General features: G+C 37.8%; 1 protein-coding gene across 4 annotated transcripts in view; it reads left to right on the forward strand.

Moving 5' to 3' along the window:
- The window catches only part of LOC119806700 (solute carrier organic anion transporter family member 1A5-like), an 81,117-nt gene that overhangs the window by 14,444 nt on the left and 43,575 nt on the right, over positions 1–23,098 (forward strand). For all 4 annotated transcript variants that reach the window (XM_038318596.1, XM_038318594.1, XM_038318595.1 and 1 more), the window contains exons 4-6: positions 1,177–1,309; positions 15,390–15,496; positions 19,900–20,046. In XM_038318596.1, coding sequence (XP_038174524.1) covers positions 1,177–1,309; positions 15,390–15,496; positions 19,900–20,046 — 387 coding nt within the window. The remainder of the gene's footprint in view (positions 1–1,176; positions 1,310–15,389; positions 15,497–19,899; positions 20,047–23,098) is intronic.

Raw genomic sequence — 23,098 nt, forward strand, 5'->3', positions numbered from 1 at the left:
ACAATTGGTGTCCTGGGACATTATCTTCTGCATGATGATCTCAATTACAGGTCTTGGAGAGACAGCATAATAAATATACGCAGGTAGGGCACATACCATACAAAATAATGTACAATCTCTTCTATGTAGATAGCAGACTAGAGAAATAGAATTCAGAGAAAAACAGTCTTTAAATATCTTTGATATATTTAAGATCACTGATATATTTTCTAAGCCATTAAATAAGTGTGTTTGAGTTTTCTGATCGTTCCTTTATATATAGTATGAGCACAGTAAATATTCACCAAACTAAAAGTATGAGATTTATAGAGTGCTTATTTATATATTTGTTTCTTTTTAATTCCCTTTTCTTCTGTGAATAATACTGACTAATGGAAAGTCTCACACTTATTAGACAAATATTCAACCAATTTATCTCCAGCCCATTTATTTACTTTTTATTTTTAGGAAGTTCACAGTAAGATTCCCAGACTGGTCTTGATCTCACTCTGTAGCCCAGGGCACCTTTGATCTTTCATTCTTTCTGTCTTACCACCCCCTGTGACTGGGAATGGCAGGTCTGTGCCACCAGGCCACACTTTTTCTTTCATTTCTTTACCATGTTTTTCAAGGGCCCCTAAGTCAGAATGGGGTTTCCCACTGAGTTTTAAACCTAACCTTTCTCCTAAACCACAGAGATGAATTTTTGGTTTGAACTTTTGACTCCCACAATCCAGACCTGAGACACAGTTGTAGGGTTAGGACTCTGACCTCTCTGTTAATAGTATTGCTTAGTCTAAGGAAAGATTTGACAATAAAAGCAGACATCCAGATTGGCCATGATGAGCAATTAAGGAGTTTTTGAATACTAAGTTAAAAAACATGAATCCATTTGATTCTGCATAGAGTTAGACTAGGCATGAGAAAAGAGGTCACAGGTGATGTGTAGGCTGACACCTGCTTTTTTATGCTTTACCAAGAGCTGGATACTCCTGAATTTAATATTCTTCAGAATGGAAGAGAACTTTTCATCAGGGTCACAATTGATATATATGTTACAGTGAATATACATATATATATATATATATATATATATATATATCATATTCATAAGGTGGTTATTTAAACAATGAAGAGACTGTTGACTATGATCTGCTAATACTTTACTAAAACAACATTCTCATTCCTCTTTCCTAGGAACCCTTTTTTTGATTATATTCGTGAGTTATTTTGGAAGAAAACTGCACAGGCCTATCATGATTGGTGCTGGTTGTGTGGTTACGGGCCTAGGGTGTTTCTTAATATCACTACCTCATTTCTTGATGGGACGGTGAGTATTCCAGTCTTTGATTAAATTTTAGGTTCCATTATTCTCAGAATTTCCTCCCTGGGAAGAGGAATGCTCCTCCAAAGTACAGAAGGCAAAAATCGAAATTAGAAGATATGGTCTCCACTCTACCAATATGATTTGTGAATTTTATGATCTTCAGTCTCCTTAAGGTCCAATCCAGTTCACTATGAAGTGGGGATTTGAATCACTGCTTTCAGGAAGTTGAGACACCTGAATGGATCCTCTGAATCTGCCTAAACTTGTGCTTCCTCATTCAGCAGTACTATTTAGATACTCCAGTTACAAGGAGTCTACTGTTTGAAATAAGCACATATGAGCAAGAGATAGAATAATGTAAATATTGATTTTTATTTTCATGTTTACCAAAGTGTCTTATATAGAAAATTGTAAAATTTAAATTATGTTCAACTATTTCTGCTTTCTAGGGATAGTTTTCAGTTCTTCCTTTGCTTGTCTGTGTGTCAGAATGAATTTGTTTGGCTTCTTTCACTTATTCTCCTCTTCTGCCTGCCTCCCCTCCACTATTTTTATTGTTGGAATTTCTGTTCTGCCCAGTTCTTACAACTGTTAAGTCCCAAAGCAATCACATAGAGGGCTACATTCATTCTAAACTGATTGGCTCATTAGCTCAGGCTTCTTCTTAACTCATAACTTATATTAGCCCATTATTCTCATCTTTTATAGCCACATGGCTCAGTTCCTTTTTCAGCAAGGCAGTCACATCTTAACTTCTGTGGTCAGGTTAGGACTGCAGAGGAATGGACTTTTTTCTTCCCAGAATGCTCCTGTTCTCATTGACCCACCTCTACTTCCTGTCTGGTTGCCCCACCTATGCTTCCTGCTTGGCTACTGGCCAATCAACATTTATTTAAAATATAATTGACAGAATATAGACCATTCTCCCACACCACTTTCTCCTCTTTTTTATATAAACAAAGGAAAATATCTATAGTCCATTTTTTGGGACTGTGGGCATAGTTTTCTAGGCTATTTTTTGCTGGTATGGGCATTGATAATCTTATTGGAACCTAAAGACAATTCAGAATTATCATCAAGTCCTGACTGGAGTATCTTCTAAGTCATAGCCCACCTGAGAAAATGCTGCTATCAATAAGCTGTGCTTAACTCTATTCTTTTTTGTCTATAATTACATCCAAAGCTCTATCAGGCTTTAAATGGATGCAGTTGTTCACACATTGGGAACCATTTGTTGTTGGTATTTCTGTCCTGCCCGGTTCCTGCAATCATTAAGTCCCAAAGAAATCATACAGAGGGCTACATTAGTTATAAACTGATTGGCCCATTAGTTCAGGCTTCTTCTTAACTCTTATAACTTATATTAGCCCATTATTTTTATCTTTGTTAACCACAGTATGTTTTTCAGCAAGGCAGTCACATCTTGCTTCTGTGGTCAGATCAGGACTGCAGAGGAATGGGCTTCCTTCTTTCCAGAATGCTCCTGTTTTTATTGACCTGCCTCTACTTCCTTTCTGGTTGTCTCACCTATACATCCTGCCTGGCTACTGGCCAATCAGGGTTTATTTAAAATACAAGTGACAAAATTCAGACCATTCTCCCACACCAGTTTTTCATTATTTCTTTTTTCATTTGATTTTTAAGATCTTTAATCAATTATATTTGTGTGAGTGATTTACCTGCATGTATATCTGCACACTATATGTGTGTCTGGTAAGCAAGGTTATCAGAAGAGTATATGTTTTTCCAAGAACTGGAGTTATGGATGGTTGTCTGCTACTCTGTGGGTGCTAGAAAATGAACCTAAATCCCCTCCAAGTGCTCTTAAACACTGAGTCATCTTCCTAGTGCTGCTCTGTTTTTCTTTTTGTGATAAGATCTTGTTATGAAGTCCAGGTTAGAATTCAGTTCCCTACAGCCTTTGGAGACATTGCATCAAAGTTTGTGCATTTTGAAATCAGAATTGGTATTCTAACTATTTTAACTCATTTTTCTTTTATCTCCACAGTTTGACACTGATGATGAATGATTTATTTCCTTTCTCACTTCCATCAGTTGCTTTTGGCCAGAACATTTAGTAAAGTTGTTTTTATTCTTTCCTCTCTGATGATTTCTTCCTCCTCTTCTACAGCCACTATTTGATCACTGGAATCCTAGATTTCATTCATATCTTGCCAAATTTCTAACTTTATGTCTTTACATCTCTTAGCTACTTTCTGGGAAATTTAGCTTTATCAACCTGGCTCTTCAATCCATGGTGGGTCACTGGCATTAGGTTATTTCTAAATTTTTTATTGTCAAGGACACCTCTCTACCTTGAATATTTCCTCTGAGGAAATATCTTGTTAGTTTCTCAAGAACTCTTTTTCTATGTGATCCTCTTCTTCTTTATGTGTGTCTCCGGCTTCTTCAAGTATAGCTTTTGTTTGTCTTTGACTTATTGTAATAATGTCTCCCATAGATGACATTTTATTATTTGTAAATACTTAAGAAAGAATAACAACAGAATGCTAAATAGAAATGTTGTAAGGAGAGAGGGGCCCTTTGTCTGTCCCAGCTGCCCAGCTAGCTTACAGCTGAAATAACCATACAGAAATTATATTTATTAAACTATTGCTTGGCTGTTAGCTCTAACTTCTTATTGGCTAACCCTTCCATATTAGTTTAACCCATCTCCATTGATCTGTGTATTGCCACATGGCAGTGGCTTACTGGAGATTCTAACCAGCATCCATCTCAAGCAGAGGATCCATGGCTTTTCTGTGACTCTGCCCTTCTTCCTCCCAGAATTCAGTTCTGTTTGTCTGCTCACCTAAGTTCCACCCTATCAACTAAGCCAAAGCAGTTTCTTTATCATTAACCAATGAAAACAACACATGGACAGAAGGATCTCCCACACCATTTCCCCTTTTCTGTTTAAACAAAAAGGAAGGCTTTAAAATAGTAAAATTACATATCACAAAACAGTTATCAAGCAAGAATTACAGTTACATTATTTATATCTATCTTTTATCATAACTAAGGAAAACTATAACTATAAATTTTTTAACTCCATCAAACCTCAGAAGGATATAATATTACCAAGTAAACAGGAAGTACGTTGTAAGCAACTTCCAGAATTCCAGAATTGGCAGAGACATCTAGCTGCCTGGAAAGTCACCCAAAGTTTTTCTGTAGTATTGGGGCATCCATCTTCAGCCTACAGGCCCATAGTATCTAGCAGACTTTTCTATGAAGCAGGAAATTTCAAAGACAGTTCAGTCACTGTCTTCTGTATCCTGAAGAATGCCTTGTACTCTGTTTCATGAAGCATGAACTCCGAAAGTTCATCTCACCTTTAAGCAAGTTCTCTGTGGGTACTGCATTTCCAGTAAAGCCATCCAGGCAAAAGCAGTTTCTTGTCCAAATGGCTAAGGAGCTTCTTTGATGCCCGTCTTCCTCTCAAAGTAGCTTGGTGCTGCCAGGAGTAGATATGTCTCACTGTTATGAAAAGTCCTAAATTATTAAAACATTTAAATGCCATATTCTGTAGTTTTTGAAAGATATGAAGTATGCCTATCTGAAGTATATCTATGCACATCTAGAAAATCTAACTAACATGCCTATAAACTTGACTATTATAGATGATTATCTATTAACCTATATTTCTTAATTATATATTACATTTTTAAATAAGCTATACACTCACAATACCTTAATCAAGAGCAGAAATATACATATAACAAGATTGACATTAAATTTGTATCAATAAACCAAGATCCATACCAATGCAGATTATTCATATCTATATCATATCTTCCTTTAAATTTAAAAGAACATTTATAAACAATATTTGGGAATATGAGCATAGATTTATCCATACTGCTTCATGCTCATGTGGGGCACTATTAATCAGGTTTTCCATGGTGTATCCTGTGTGCTAGGTTTATCTCAGTCAGTGGTTGGGCGAGGTAATTTTTTGAGGGTGTTCATGACATTTCAGGAGACCTTGGTTCATAAAATCATATTTGCCTGGACGCAATCCAAAAGAAAAAAGAACCTCTTTTCCAATGCAACTTATACTTAGACTCCAATTTGGAAGTCATGTTACCTTTATAATATACATGCTGCTTTAGTTTAGCAGCCCATACACTGAAATGTCTCTCTGTACTTAGCTCCTTCACAGTAAAAAATTTAAAGAAAACACAATAATATACATAATCCAGATTCTGTGATTTTTTCATTTTTATGTGGCTTATATTTCTTATTCCGTTTAATCTATGACTATCTTATTGTCTCTTTTTTATTACTTTATTAATAATGCCATTCAAATTTTCCACTTACTCCCCTCCTCCTGTTCCCTCCTGCTCCTCCCTCTCCCACTTTCCCTCTCTCCCTTGTTCTCCAGTCATAAGAGAGGGGAGGTTAGCCTGCCCTGTGGGAAGTTCAAGGCCCTCCCCCTTCATTCAGGCTTAGGAAGGTATACATCCAAATAGACAAGGATCCCAAAAGGCCAGTACATGAAGTAGAAACAAATACCAATGCCATTATCATTGGCTTCTCAGTTTGCCCCAATTGTCAGCCATATTCAGAGGGTCCAGTTTGATCCCATGCTCATTCAGTCCCAGTCCAGCTGGATTTGGTGAGCTCCCATTAGATCAGGCACACTGTCTCAGTGGGTGGATCAACCCCTCATGATCCTGACTTCCTTGATCATATTCTCCCTCCTTCTGCTCTTCAACTGGACCTTAGGAGTTCAGTCTAGTGCTCCAATGTGGGTCTCTGTCTCTATCTCCATCTGTTGCTGAACAAAGGTTCTATGGTGACATTCAAGATAGTCATCAGTCTGATTATGGGACAAGGCCAGTTCAGGAACCCTCTTCCCCACTGCCTAGGGTCATAGCTGGGGACATACCAGTGGATGCCTGGGAACCCCTCTAGAGCCAAGTCTCTTGTCAACTCCAAAATGGCTCCCTTAATTAAGACATCATCTTCTCCTGCTCCCATATCCATTCTTTAACCCTCTCAATCTCCCCCAAGCTCCCCACTCCCCCAAGCTCTCCTGAACCATCCTCTCTCTCCCTTCTCTCTTTCCTCTCTCCTTCCCTTCACCCCCATGCTCCCAACTTTTACCTAGAGATCTTATCTGCTTCCAATTTCCAGGAGGATTTATATATGTATTTCTTTGAGTTTATCTTATTACTTAACTTCTGTAGGATTGTGAACTATAGGCTCAATGTCCTTTGTTTATGGCTAGAATCCAGTAATGAGTGAGTGTATACCATATCACTCAGAATAGTGTTTTCTATTTTCATCAATTTGCATGCAAAATTCATGACATCATTGTTTTTTTACCACTGAATAGTACTCTAATGTGTATATGTGCCACACTTTCTTTTTCCCTTCTTCCATTGAGGGGCATATAGGTTGTTTTCAGGTTCTTGCTATTACAAATAATTCTTCTATGAACAGTGTTGAACAAATGTTTTTGTATTATGATTGGGCATCTCTTGGGTATAATCCTAAAAGTGGTATAGTTGGATCTCGAGATAGGTTGATGCCCAATTTTCTAAGAAACCACCACACTGATTTCCAAAGTGCTTGCACAAGTTTGCATTCCCACCAGCAATGGATGAGTGTTCACCTTACTCCACATACTCTCCAACATAGGTAGGTTATCATTGGTGTTTTTGACTTTAGCTATTCTGAAAGGTTTTAGATGGTCTCTCAAAGTTGTTTTGATTTGCATTTCCCTGATAGCTAAGGAATTTGACCATGTCCTTATCTATCTTTTGGCCATTTGAAATTCTTCTGTTGAGAATTCTCTGTTTATTTCTGTACTCCATTTTTATTGGGTTATTTAGAGTTTTAATGTCTAGTTTCTTGAGTTCTTTATACACTTTGGAGATTAGACCTTTGTCTGATGTGGGGTTGGTGAAGATCTTCTCCCATTCAGTAGGTTGCCTCTTTGTCTTAATGACAGTGTCCTTTACTTTACAAAAGCTTCTCAGTTTCAGGAGGTCCCAATTACTCATCGTTGCTCTTATTGTCTGTGTTTCTGGTGTTATACATAGGAAGTGATCTCTTGTGCCCATGTATTGCAGGCTACTTCCCACTTTATCTTCTATCAGGTTCCGCATGGACAGATTTATATTGAGTCTTTAATCCATTTGGACTTGAATTTTGTGCATGGTGATAGATATGGATCTATTTTCATTCTTCTACAGGTTGATATCCAGTTATGCCAGCACCATTTGTTGAAGATCTCTTCTTTCTTCCATTGTATAATTTTAGCTTCTTTGACAAAAATCAGGTGTTGATAGGTTTGTGGATTAATATCGGGGTCTTCAATACAATTCCATTGGACAATGTGTCTGTTTTTATGCCAATACCAAGCGTTTTCATTACTTTTGCTCTATAATAGTGTTTGATGTCAGGGTTGTTAATGCCTCCGGATGTTCTTTTTTCTGTATAGCATTGTTTTGGCTATCCTGGGATTTTTGTTTTTCCTTATTGTTCTCTCAATGTCTGTGAAGAATTTTGTTGGGATTTTGATTGGGATTGCATTGAATCTATAGACTGTCTTTGGTAGAATAGCCATTTTTATTATGTTGATTCTACCAATTCAAGAGCATAGGAAATGCTTCCATTTTCTGGTATCCTCTTAAATTTCTTTCTTCAAATAATTAAAGTTCTTGTCAAATAGTTCTTTTACTTTCATGGTTAGTGGTACACCAAGATATTTTATGCTATTTGTGGCTATTATGAATGGTGATGTTTCTTTGATTTCCCTCTCTGCTTATTTATTCTTTGTGTATAAGATGGCTACTGATTTTTTTCAAGTTGATCTTGTATCCTGCCACATCACTGAAGTTATTCATCAGCTCGAGGGGTTCTCTGGTAGAGTTTTTTAGGTTGTTTATCTACACTATCAAATCATCTGCAAATAATGAAATTTGACTTATTCCTTTTCAATTTGAATCCCTTTGATCTCCTAATGTTGTCTTATTGTTATTGCTAGAACTTCAAGCACTGTATTGAAGAGATATGGAGAGAGTGGACAGCCTTATCTTGTTCCTAATTTTAGTGGAATTACTTTGAGTTTTTCTCTATTTAATTTGATGTTAGCTGTTGACTTGCTGTTTATTGCTTTTATTATATTTAGATATGATCCTTGTATCCCTAATCTCTCTTAAGTCCTTTATCATAAAGGAGTGTTGAATTTATTAAATGCTTTATTGGCATCTAATGAAATGATCATATGTTTTTTTCAGTTTATTTATATGATGGATTGCACTGATAGATTTTCATATGTTGAACCAGCCCTGTATCTCTTGGATGAAGCCTACTTGATCATAATGGATGATGTTTTTTGATGTGTTCTTGAATTCGGTTTGCTAGAATTTTATTGAGAATTTTTGCATTGATGTTCATGTGTGTGATTGGTCTATAAATTCTCTTTCTTGTTTGAGTCTTTGTGTGGTTTTGGTATCAGGGTGACTGTAGCTTCATAAAAGGACTTTGGCAGTGACTCTTGTGTTTCTACTTTGTGAAACACATTAAGGAGTATAGATATTAGCTCTTCTTAGAAGTTCTGGTAGAATTCTGCACTAAAACCATCTGGTCCTGGGCTCTTTTTGGTTGTGAGGTTTACAACTTATAGGTCTATTTAAATTATTCACCTGGTCTAGATTTAATTTTGGTATATGGTATTTATCTAAAACATGTCCTTTTCTTTTACATTTTGGGTATGTTTTGTCTTCATTTTTATTGAATTCAAGGAAGACTTTAATTTCTTTTTTTATTTCTTACTTGACTCAGTGGTGGTTCAGTAGTTGACTGTTCAGTTTCTACTAGTTTGTAGGCTTTCTGGGGGTGGAGTTGTTGTTAAATTCTATCTTTACTCCATGGTAAACTAATAAGACACAGTTACTCCAATTTTTTTGTATCTGTGGATGTTTGCTTTGTTACCGAGTATGTGATCAATTTTTGAGAAGGTTTCATGAGATGCTGTTCTTGGGTGGAATGTTCTATAGATATCTGTTAAGTACATTTGGTTCATAACATATCTGTTAGTTCTCTTATTTCTCTATTAAATTTCTGTTTGGTTGACCTGCTCATTGGTGATAGAGGAGTGTTAAAATCTTCTAGTAGTAGAGTGTGGTGTTTGATATGTGCTTTGAGTTCTAGTAATGTTTCTTTTACATATGTGGGTGCTTTTATAATAGGGTTTGTGGATACATACTGTTTAAATCTGCTTTTTTCATGCAATATCTTGTTTTCTCCATTGATGGTAAAAGAAAGCTTTGCTGGGTATAATAGTCTGGGCTTGCTTCCATTGTCTCTTAGTGTCTGCAGCACATCTATCCATGACATTCTGGCTCTCAAGGTTTCCATTGAGAAGTCAGGTGTAATTCTGATAGGTTTCCCTTTATATGTTACTTGATCTTTTTTTGCAGCTCTTAATATCCTTTCTTTATTCTGTATATTTTGTGTTTTTATTATTATATTGAGAGGGGATATTTTTTGGATCCAGTCTATTTGGTGTTCTGTAAACTTCTTGTACCTTCATAGGAATATCCTTCTTTAGATTGGGAAAGTTTTCTTCTATAATTTTGTTGAATATATTTTCTGTGGCTTTCAGCTGGAATCTTTCTCCTTCTTCTACCTCTATTATTCTTATATTTGGTCTTGTCATGGTGTTCCTGATTTCCTGGATGTTTTGTGTTAAGAATTTGTTGGATTTGCTGTTTCCTTTAATCAATGAGTCTGTTTCCTCTATTGTATCTTCAGTGCCTGAGGTTCTTTCTTTTATCTCTTGTATTCTGTTGGTTATACTTGTCTGTGTAGTTCATGTTCGTTCACCCAGATTTTCCATATCTAGCCTTCCCTCGGTTTGTGCTTCTTTTTAACTTCATTTCAGTTTCAACTCTTGAACTATTTCCTTTACCTGTTTGATTGCTTTTTCTTGGTTTTCTTGGGTATCTTTGAGGGATTTATTAATTTCTTCTAACTTTTTGTTTGTCTTCTCTTCCATTTCTTTAAGGGAGTTTTTCACTTCCTGTTTAAGGGTCTCCATCATTTTTATAAGGTTACATTTAAAGTTGATTTTTTCTACTTCTTTTTGGTTATGGTGTTCAAATCTTCCTATTGCATGTTTGCTGGATTCTGATATTATAATGTTGCTTTTCATGTTGTTGGAGGAATCCTTGCATTGTTGCCTGCCCATCTCTTCCTTCAAATGAGGCTAGCAAAGTCTTGACATCTTGTTCCAATCTTTGTTGTTGCTGACTGTGTACTTGAGAGTTTTCTTGCTCTCTCTTAGGTCCCCTCAGCACTGGAGCTGGCTCTCAGATCCTCTTCACTGTGAAACAGGCTGTGCTTGTGGAATTTAATAACCCCACAGATGAAAAAGAGTGCTTGGGAGCAAGGTGGAATGGAGTAAAGAAAGCTAGTGTCCAGGAACACGCCCCTGGATGGTCAGAAAAGCTTAGGGAATTGGAGTGGGCCTGGACTCAGTTCCCCAAGGCCATCTGGCTGTGGGGCCACTCACTCACCACTCCAGATCTTCTCAGCATGGGAGCAGGGCCTCTTCTTGGCTCCAAAGACCTCACAGACAAAAAGGCAGGCATTGGGGGCAGGGTGGTATGGTATAAAGAAGCCCCAGCAGCAGGACCACTCCCCACTGCCTCCCTGGACATCTCAGCCCCAAAGTAGGCTGAGTTGGGGGATCTAAGGACCCCACAAAAGAAAAGACATGTTTGTGAGCTTGATAGGATGGGGTAAAGAAAGCCAGTATCCAGGAACATGCCCTGCTGGATGGCCAGGAAAGTGTAGGGAATTGGAAGGGGCCTGGACTCAGTTTCCTGGGACTGTCTGCCTGGGTGGCCACTCACTCACCACTCAAGATCTCCTCAGAACAGCAGCAGAGCCTCTTTCTTGGCTCCAAGGACCTCACAGATAAAGGCGGAATTGGGTGGCAAGGTGGTATAGTAAAAAGAAGCCTCAGTGGCAGGACCACTTTCGGCTGGCTCCTCTGATGTTACATCCCTGAAACTGCCTGAGTTGGGGGATTCAAGGACACCATAGATGAAAAGGAGTGCTTGAGGGCAAGATGGGATGGGATAAAAAAGCCAGTATCTGGGAATACACCCTGCTGGATGGCCAGAAAAATTTAGGGAAATGGAGGGGGCCTGGATTTCATTCCCTGGGACTGACCAGCTGGGTGGCCATTCACTCACCAGTCCGGATCTCTCTGCACTGTTTCTTGAAAGACTTTACCCTTTTTAAAAAAAAAAGCATTAACTTTATTTTATAACTCTCTATATTCTTTCCCTTTTCTCTCCCAAGCTTAGGTACATTTATCCATCACTGTGACACATTTAATGTTCTTTTATTTCTGAATCTGTCCTATTGTAAATCTGTAATTCTTTACTGTCCAGGAACACTTTTGCTTTGTGCTTTCAACATTATAAGCACTTAAGAATCTAAGCTTTGACATTCCTAGGTCAAGTAGAGTTACCGTAGGCTTTCCTCACCCAGTCCAGCATGACTGAGCTGCTCATGCCTCTGAGAGCCAAACACACCATCCCACTTCCAGGTACAAAGCTGGTCCACATTGCCATCAAGTGAGCTGTAGCAATCTGCTCACAAATGCCATCCAAATGTTCTGTCTCCTGCAAGAGACAGAGGTTGTGCTATCAGCATAGCTCCAAAAACCTGCATTTTAAAACTGCCACTTTTTTTCTGCTGTGGCTACTGAGTCAGGAAATTCTCTCTTAAAGAAGTTATGGCACCTGGACAGCAAACAGCAAAAAGCTGTGCTAAACTGTATATTTGTGTCTGGAATTTATTTTCAAACCCTCTCAGGTTTTACATGGAGTTAGTTGACCACGCTGAAGTGCTAATTGCTGTAAGGAGAGAGGGGCCCTTTGTTTTTTCCTGGGCACCCACATAGCTTACACCCAAAATAACCACACAGAAATTGTATTAATTAAATTACTGCTTTGCCATTAGCTCTAACTTCTTATTGGCTAACTCTTACATATTAGTATAACTCATCTGTTATATTAATCTGTGTATGGCTTTGTGGCAGTGGCTTACCAGATATAATAACCAGAATACATCTCAGATAGAGGATCCATGGCTTCTCTGTGACTCTGCCCTTCTTTCTCCCAGGATTCAGGTCTGTTTTCTCTCCCTGCCTAAGTTCTGCCCTATCAACTAGGCCAAAACAGTTTCGTTATTCATTAACCAATGAAAGCAACAGATGAACAGAAGAACTGACTACACCAGAAATTCTGTATAAAGAGTAGACTTGGTTAATGTGAGTTCATCTTTTTCAAAAGGATGAGTCAACAGGTGATTGAGACAGGACTGAATGGTGATTGAGCTGGACTGGGTGATGACTGAGATGGGTTGTTCTTGTGATTTATTTGAACTGGGTGGTAATTGATCTGGACTAGGTGGTGACTGATCTGGACTGGGTGGTGATTAATATGGACTGGGTTGTCTCTGAGTTGGACTAGCAGGTGAATGAGTTGGACTGGCTGATGTTAAGCTATCTCAGAAACATGTATAAATTGTGATCCTAGGCAGAAATTCTTTGCACTTTCTAAACAGGTGGCTACGAACTAGAAAGGAATGGGAGCATCATCTTTTAGTGCATGGAGCTTAAAACAAGATGATTCTTCTTTTTGTCCTGTGTCCTCATCGTAGCAGTTTGGATCTTTTCCTACCGGAGAGATTGAGGATGAATCTGAAGATCTTTATATTCCTTATGTACACTTTACCCCTCACTTTAGACTTTGCTTCATGTACTCAGCTGGGCTCTGAGCTCAGCATCTCTTCATGAAGTTTTCAGTAGAGACCTAAAACATTCCCTATTGTTTCCTGAAACATGATAGTTATATTTCCCTTGCCTTCTGATTCAGGGGCCATTCTTACATCCATATCCCAATCTCAAGATTTTATTGAGCTTAAGTGACCACATTTTCAATCCCTCATTCACAGTTTTTTTTCACCTATTTTGTTCTGGTGTGGGAGTGTGTGTGCTCTCATAAGAGGTCAGGAAACAACTTCTAGGAGTAGTGTCTCTCTGCCTACTCTGTGGGACCTGACATGCAGTCTAGGTTGTCAGGTTTGCACACAGGCATCTGTACCCATGGAGACATCTGATATTTTACAAGTTGGTATTTTTTTATTTCTTTCATTTTTGAAAAAAAAAATCTCATGTAGCTCAGACTGGCCATGAATTTACTCTGTACATGAGGACAAACATGAACTTCTGATCTTTTTGTCTCTATCTCCTGAGTGCTAGAATTAAAGGCCTGATCCATTATGTTTGGTTTTATTGAGTGCTTAGGATCAAACACCAGGATTGGTGTTTGCCAGGCACTAATGTACTAACTGAACTAGATCCTCATCTCTAGATTTCTCTATCTGTGAGACAATTGCCATTCCCCCTTTTAATTTTGACATTTTTTCTGCCTTTTTATTGTCAGTTGGGAATAAATAGATGTTGAGTGCACAACCTCATGTTAAGTGGATAATGAATGAAATGAAGGATATTTTCACCTCTCAGTGTTTTTGTGGGGAACTGAAAGTATGCACATGGAATTAAAATTATTTTTCTTTCTATTTTATTCAAATTAATGTCAAGCTACATTTGACTATTATTAACTATTCCTACTTTCTGTCAAAGGTGGTAATTCTTTGAAGCTGACCTGTCCTCACTGGGTCATGAGAAGGGAGACACAGGCTCCTGTCTACAATTCGCTGGCAAGCTCTGTGGGGACATCCAGGCAGCAGTTCTGGGGGTAGCTGGTCTGACTTCTGTGCTATAGTATGGATCTTAAAAATTAGAATGTTGAACACTTATATCTAAATAAATAAAAATAAACAAAGAAAATCCAGCATGCATACAATTGGAAGAGTCTTAGCTGGACACATTCTCCTCTACTGTTGCAGTCTGTCATTTTCTTTCTAGGACAAGCTGATCATAGGTGATTTGCTCAAGTTAAATTACCAAAGTTCATTAGCACTTTTTTTCTCATGACAGTGACTTGTCAGGAGATGGATTCTGTGACCTCTTGTCGTGACACATGAACTCCTTTTCCTGTTGAAATTAATGAGTACATTGTGAAAACTATTGTTTGAATTCTAAGAAAGGGAGGATATGGCCACAGCTCAGAAAATGCAGAGCAACTGTCTTTATTTGTTGTGTTGTTTTGTGTCTCTCTAAAACTTTTATCTTCTCAATGATACTTTAGTGAGTCTCTTTCTTTTTCTTGCTTTTGTTCTTTATCTTTCTCATAAAGAACAAATTTCTAGGAAATAGTCATTTCCTAAACTAGAAATATGGTTGGTATTAGAGAATCTGAAAGCTATATCACCTACATGTAGAGGCTTGAGAACTAGCTATAAAGAAGGGGCACTTTTTTGGTGATAATCAATTTCTTTAATGATATTTATTATTTTTATTCATTCAAGTTTTTAATGTTGAGATTTGATTTTTGTTTGCTTGTTTGTGTTTATTGTATTTTGTTTTTAATTCAGATAGGCTCTTGTGAAGCCCTGTCTCACCTCAAACTAGCTGTATTGCTGAGAGGGACCTTGAGCTTCCACCTTTTCAGTGCTAGGATGGCAGGCAAGGACCACCACACCCTGCTAATGCATTATGGAGTTCAGCCCTACAACTACATGCCCAGCTTCATGACACAGATTTCTGTTTCTATTTACTTATTTGTGTGTGTGTGTGTGTGTGTGTGTGTGTGTGTGTGTGTGCCTGTGTCTGCGGATATCTGACTGGTATAGATATTCACATGTAGAGATCAGAGGACCATTTTATGGAGTCATTCCTCTTCCTTCACCTCTATGTGAATTCCAGCAATGAGCTCAGGTCATCAGGCTGTGCAGAGACTTCTTTACCTGCTGAGTCATCTCTCTGGTCCAGCAATGGGATTCATGATGGTCATAATTACTGCTGCAAACACATCTGCACAGCCTCTGAATACTATGTTTTTAGGGAAGCAGGAGTCAGTGATCTGTAGAAGCTCTCATTGCCCCAACGTCCTCATGGTGAATGCTTTATGTGTCCACACAGATATGAATATGAGAAAATGATCTCACCTTTAAGAAACTTGTCTTCAAACAGCTTGTTGTGTTTGGGAAATAGAAGCCAGACCCTAACACCAACACCAGACCCAGGAGGTAATGAATACTTCTTATTGCTTTCTTCTCAGAGACTTAGGCACAGAACACTCTTTTATGAAAGACTTTGAATTTGACACTGGGTTTAGTAGGCACCTAAGACAAATGAACACTCTTTATTTCCCTCTTCAGGGGAGAGAGCTGTGCAATAACATGAAATACTCTGCTCCCCGAGTTTGAATATATTCAATAAGACTCCTTTGTTTCTTAATGTGGGTATTTTAAAAACAAGCAAAATATATCTACTCCAGCACCATTGTAGAATTAGTTCTACAAGGGAAAATGATTTATAAGGACAGATCTAGACTTATGATGTGATCTCTGTGATTTTTTCTAGTTTGGTTTTCTGTTGCTGTAATAAAACATGGACTAAAACCAACTAAGGTAGGAAAGAGGTTATCTAGCTTACAAATTGTACCCAATCATGAGGGAATCTGGAGGGAGAGAACAAAGCAGAGAGCACTAAGGAGTGCCTCATACTGGATAGGTTCTCTGGCTTCTCAGCTACCTCTCTTATACAGCCTAGACCCAGCTAACCAAGGATGGTACCACCCACAGTGTTCTGTAAAATCTCACATCAATTAGCGAGGTAGAAAATGTATAACACATATGCCCAAAGCCAATCTGGTGGAGGCAGTTCCTCAACTGAGATACGTTCTTTTTTTAAGATTTATTTATTTATTATGTATACAGTATTCTTCCAGTAGTGGACACCAGATCTCATTACAGATAGTTATCAGCCACCATGTGGTTGCTGGGAATTGAACTCAGGACCTCTGAAAGAGCAGTCAGTGCTTTCAACCTCTGAGCCACATCTCTAGCCTGAGATACCTTCTTTCAGGTATATCTAGATTTGTGTCAAGTTGATAAAAAGTAGCCATCACAGTGATTATACAATAAGATATACAGACAGAAACTTTACCAGATCTGTACTGTGCGCCTGAAGCACCATGGAAAAGCAGGTGCATTGTCACTGTTCACAACTCATTGACTACACAGGAACTTGTCTTTCCGTCTCTTTTCCCTCTTTAAGAGAAGCATGGCTTTACAGTTCAACCAAACAGTAGTGGTTCCCTTAATTCCTATGAACTCATCACTGTGGTCCTGGCTTCTGCCATTCGTAAGCTGTTGTAGTAACTTTCACTCCACTGTGATCAAAATTTCAAACAACTCAAGGGAAGACAAGTGTGTTTTCACTTACTGTTTTGGAGGGCTCATTTCATGGTCACTTTCCCCATGTTTATGAGCAGAATTTCATGGTGAGATGAGCTTTGGTTCATACTGTTCTTCACTTCTTGGTGGGCAGGAAGAATGGTAAACAAGATACAGGAATTGGTGAGATATAACCTCTGTAACCATACCAACATGATGACCAACTTCCTTCACCTCTTGTTACCTGTCAGTTCTTCTCAATACTGAAAGTCTATGACTCTATCAACAGATCTTATGACTCTTTTAACAGATCAATCCATTTGAATATGTCAAAGCCATGGTGACTGGTCCCTATACATGCTCCACAGACACAGCCAGATGCCATATTAAAGTATTTATTGCATTTATTATTTTTTCTTTTAGTTTGATATATTACCATGGGCAAGGTACCTTATACACATGAGAATAAATTTATGCTTATGATTCTAAAGTCTAGTAAGACTAGCGGCAGTGGGCTGTGTCCCGGCCGCCTGGCTATCTTACATCCAAAATAATTACATATGGAGATCTGTATTAATTAAATTACTGCCTGGATCTTTATTTCTAGCCTCTTATTGGCTAACTCTTACATCTTGATTCAACCCATTTCTAATAATCTGTATGTCACCATGGGGTCATGCCTTACTGGGAAAGATTCAGCATGTCTGACCTGGTGTCTGGCTTCATGGTGGCTCTCTGCCTGCCTTCTTCCTCCCAGAATTCTGTTCTGTCTACTCCACCCATCTAAGGGCTGCCCTATCAAAAGGCCAAGGCAGTCTCTTTATTTAACCAATGATAGCAACAGAAATGAAGATGGTTTAACCCTTTAAAAGTGGGGACCACCAACCATAAAATTGTTTTGTTACTCCTCTTAGCTATAATTTTGCTACAGTTATGAATCATATGTATATATACATTGTCAAGTAGTCTTCACCTCTGTGAAAGTGTCATCCCCAAAAGAGTCACAACCCACAGGTATAGAATCTATAGTGTAGGAGAAAGTCCTGGCTGCCTAGATCCTAAATAATCACACAGAAATCATACTCATTAAAACACTGCTTGGCCCATTAACTCTAGCTTTTTATTGGATAACACTTATATTAATTTAACCCATTTCTATTAAGCTGTATATTGCCACATGGCAGTGGCTTACCGGCAAAGATTCAGCATGTCTGACTCGGGCACCTCCATGGTTTCTCTCTGACTCCACCCTTCTTTCTCCCAGCATTCAATTCTGTCCTCACCACTACCTAAGTTCTGCCCTATCAACAGGCCAAGGCAGTTTCTTTATTAATTAATGGTAACGACAGCACACCAAGGGGACTCCCACATCACCAGAGGAATGAGAATCAATCATGGCAGGGAAAGTGGCAGGAGGAGTCTGAAATTAGGAGCTCACATCTTAACTGTAAATATAAGGAAGAGGGAACAAACTGGAAGTAGATTGAGGCTCCAAACTCTTTAAGGCTATCTTCCTCCACCTACCTAAATACCACTTCCTCCACCTACCTAAATACCACTTCCTCCACCTACCTAAATACCACTTACTAGAGACTAACTATTTGATATCCTAGCTTCTAAAGGGGGGCATTTCCATTCAGAGGACCACACCATGCTTACAGAGGGCCTGATTTGTTCCCAGCACTGTCATCAGATATTTCTCAAACCCCTGTCATTCCAATTCTGGGGAATTGAATGCCTTCTGTCCTTCTTGGGCATCTGCACATACATGGTGCACATATGCTCCTTAAGGTATCATGTTTTAAAGAGTATTTTTAAAGTCACGTATGCTAAAAGTCCTAACATGTTTAGTGGACACATAGTCTGATACTGTCTCAACAAAATCGACTCAGGCCAAAACTCCTTCTTCTTATGCTAGATCCATGCCACAGAATTTGCAGCAGTCTCCAAAGCTTGGAATGTTGTAACATGAGGACCTGCTTGTTGGGGTTTCTGTCCTGCCTGGTTTCTGTCCTCCTACCAGGCCCCATAGGCATTTAGCCCCAAAGAAATCACACAGGGGTCATGTCACTACTCCCAGGATTCTGTGAAGATCAAAATAATTTGAGAGTCAAAGAGCAGCCATCTCTGAAGCTCTGAACTACAGAAATCTTCTAAGCAAGATGAAATAGTGACCCCAATGCTAGCTCATTTTCATCTCCTGAAATGACCTTTGAAAATGACCCATTGTGGTCATTGCATTTTGGTCAATAAGTTAAAATCTTCCCTGTGCAGTGCCCTAGGAAATCACTTGAGCCTCCAATGTCTGATACTTTAGTTCTGCCCTATAAGAGGGTTGAGACTCATCCTGTGATCTGTAGACAGAAATCATCATGATAAGAATTTGAATCCATAGATATGGAAATGGATTTTACTTTAATCAGGAATAAGTAAGAGTTAGAGCTTAGGACCCATTTGTGCTTAGGACATTTATGGGCATCCACTGATCAATCCAAAGGAAAGAGTATTTTTCTAATTCCCTGAAAACAACAAGTCAAGCTTCCCTACAGAGTGTCAGTTAATTTAGCTTGAAACAAACGTGAAAGGTGCATGAATGCACTTAATTATTTCACCTTTGACTTTTCCTGTACATTTGGCCTTATTTATCTTATTCCCGTGTTCACCAATTGTTGGAGTATTATGTTGATAGTAAAAGATAAAATCTATAGGAAAAATACATTTACTATTCAGGTAAATATTTATTTTCTACAAAGAAATTGAGGCTGTGGAGAATTCAAACTTCCATCAGTATTCTCTCTGTATTATATCAATACAACATGAATTTTTAGAGACATAAGCACATGTGTGCTTCTTTTTCCATCCTTAAAGTTGTTTGGAAATTATGCAGTGTACATATTAGCTAACTGGGTCTACTAGTTGGTGGAAAACTGAGTCCCTCGAGGTGAGCAAAATCCTGGGTTTTACTGCTTGTTTATTTTTGGTGTAAATTCTTAAAAGCAATGTGTTGTCACTAAACACTGAATTGGGAAGAGATATAAAGTCATCTCTTCTGTAAAGTGGTAATTAGCATAGATAAGTATTTCAAAATATGAAATAGAGGTGATTCAATGATTCATAGCTAACATAGTTATGTAAGTTACTTGATGGTCATCATAGGTTTTTGGCCTCAAGAAACAAAAACAAATTTGAATTAACTGTCAGTAACACTTGACTGTCAAATGCTCATGTAATTTTCTGTTGTTTTAATGTAGACTGTGAAAAAGAAATTAAATCCTTAATGTGGATATATGTAATGGTAGGAAATCTTATTCGTGGAATTGGTGAAACTCCCATCATACCATTGGGCATTTCCTACATAGAAGATTTTGCCAAACCTGAAAACTCCCCTTTATACATTGGTAAGTTTAAAAATCAGACTTGGGATCATTTTTAACAAAGCAAATTCTAGGATGTTTGAAAACAGTTATTTGAATACTTGTGGTTTCCAGAACCATGAACAGAGTGCTATGGAACCATTGGCTGTAAAATTGTTCAGTGGGGGAATTAAGCAGCAGTTCCAGACAAGCAGCTTCAGCAAACAGCTTCTTACATTGGAGATCCTTCTTATCTGCTGATCCTACACTCCCCTGATGCTGTCACATTAACTCTAAACCCTTAGAGATTCACCCTTATTTCTTGGAAAATGTTCTAGGATGCAATTTTTTTTCTATTTTTCTGCTTAGTTTATTATTCTTTCATCTATAAGTTATTACAAATTCATTATTGGCTGTTTTATGTCTTTAGTATTTTTAAATAGCTTACTTTTTCTCTCTCTGTCTCTCTCTCTGTCTCTCTCTCTCTCTCTCTGTATGTCTCTATGTGTGTGTGCATTTTCTTGATAATGTGGTGGTCATAGTACAGTTATTGAGAGTTGGATTTGAGACTGAACTCTGGTCCTTGGGCAAATGCGTTTACACATTGAGCCTCCTGTCTGACCTCTAGTGTTTTCTTTTGCTGCTTTCTTGTAAACATACTTGTGGGATAAGCCTTACCAAGCCCTGTTTCAATCATGTCTATCATGTTCACCAAATGGCTTTTTATTTACTCTCTGCTCTCTTTTATTACTTGAGGTTCTTTACCCTGCCTCATTCCAAAGTTAATGTTATCATTCCCATACTTAGATCTCCTCAGCCTAGACAGATGGGTTTCATTTTCATAGATATAATAACTATCAAAGTTGATTATTTTGTTTATATTACATGAAAATATCTTTAAAAATTCTATGCATCTCCCAGGCAAGAGTCAAGTTAGTGTATACCTTCTTACATTTTCTTACAAATTATCTTAATTTATTGGGAATAATTTGTTTATGCTCTTAAGTCAATCCATCTGTAGTTGATTATTAGTCTATAACTTTGTATATAGAGATATTTTTCAATTAGTGTACATATATTACATAAAATAAATGAACAAAAATAAAAGTGCATAAGAGAAGACAAGAAAGGGATTAGAATTAATCAAGATTAATTCAATTAAAAATAACATTCTTTGGAGACTTATTAATTTGGCAATATTTTTCTTGTAAAAGTAGTTATTATTTTCAGATACCTTCACAGCTATATAAGAAAAATAATATAGGAACTTTCATGCAATAAATTTTTAGAATATGGATATCTTTTTCAAAATTCTAGAGACAAATTACATATAAATATGTAAAATACATTTATATAATAACTCTATTGATGTGACTCAGAATCATGACTCATGTATCTTGAAACACACATAGCCCAGTTCTATAAATCAATGTCTATTTAAGTATATAAATATTATATATGAATGCTTAAGTATAATCAATTAAGTATAAACAAAAATTATAAATATAGATGCATTGTGACTCTGTATCACAATAGATATAGAAACCAAATGTTAAAATTGAGAGTTGTCTATGGTCGACAATATGTTAAATCAAGAATAAATGGCACTGTCTTAGGAAGACATGTATGTACTGAGAATCCATAGAGCAGAACACTGGCAGATTCTTCTCCCTAGTGGGTTAAGTGAGAGAAAGAAAAGTCAAACAGTTTCTCCATGGGAATAAAGTGAACAATAAACAGTTTGGAGAAGGTGTTAGGAGGAAGCAGGCAGATTGACGAGTTGGCCAACAATGTCAAATAAGTTATGAGAATAAAGATCAAAACTGGAAAAAGTTATCCATGATGGAGGTCACTGGTACCAAGAAAGTATCTTAAAATCAGGAAACACGTGAGCACAATGAAAGTTGAGGAGTCATGGAGCATCATGAAGGGCAGGAAGGAAGAATGGAGGTTGGAGATCTTGTATGAATCATTACCCACAGGGCATCAAACAGCAGGAAGTGTTTGACAGAACAAGAAAAAAAAAAACAGAAGAGTTTGGTATTGAGAGATCAGTCAAATATAAGAGGACTAACCCATCGAACCACCCAGAAAGAGGAAAACAAAAATGTAAAGTATGGAAATATAGGGAAGCTGAAGTTCATATCTGTTTTTTCTGTGAGTAGGGATGGCTCAGAAAAATTGAAAGATGCTGTTGTTGGAGTCAAAGAAACCAGATGATATTGAAAGAGACAAAGAAAATGAAAATAATAATAAGAAAAGAAAGATGATCAGGAAAACATTAAAGAGAAGCTCCATTATGAGGACACATTCTTTCTTTGGAAGGAAGTTTCGAGTGAAAGTCTGTGGTGAAGACATATTACAAGAAATCCATCACAGCACACACTGTTTTTGAGATGGTTCTAGTTTTATTCCTGTTTCTGTGAGGAAATGCAACCTTGGAGAGAGGACTTATAATTTATTTGTCATATAATTCCATCACAACAGAAAAGTCAAGTAGCAGGATTTTGAATCCACTGGTCACACCGAGAAGAGCAGAGATAGTAAATCTATGCATGCTTATGTCTTTGCTTATATGGTTGTGCTCAGCTCCTTTTCAACTCTTACACAGCTGATGACTCCCTACCTAGGGAATGGTGGTGCCCACAGTGGGCTGGGTCTTCTCACATCAATTAACTTAATTAAGACAGTCTTCTATGGACATGTCCAAAGGTAAACCCAGTATAGACAATATTTCATTAAGACTCTTTTCTTGGGAGTTCTAGGTTGTATCAAGTTGACAATCAAAGATAACCATCACAGAGTTGATGCGGCGAAGATTGGAAATAACTAAAAATAGTCCTTTTATAATTACTCAATTTTAATACAAGGGGAGATAAGGGAACTTACAGAACCAAGGGTCCAGCGGAGCTGAAGGTGAGCGCGGGGCAGCGCAAAAGAACGGGGCGCCTTCCGGCTCCCCAATCCTATTTAAGGGGAATGCTACCCCGCTGGAGCAGCCACGCCCCTGAACGCAGGGATTGGGCCAGCTGCCCCAACATCTCCCCCTTTTGTCTAAATAAGACAGATTCAGAAACCAAATACAACTATATACAAT

The sequence above is a fragment of the Arvicola amphibius genome, chromosome 2 (assembly GCF_903992535.2).
Source record: "Arvicola amphibius chromosome 2, mArvAmp1.2, whole genome shotgun sequence".
NCBI lineage: Eukaryota > Metazoa > Chordata > Mammalia > Rodentia > Cricetidae > Arvicola > Arvicola amphibius.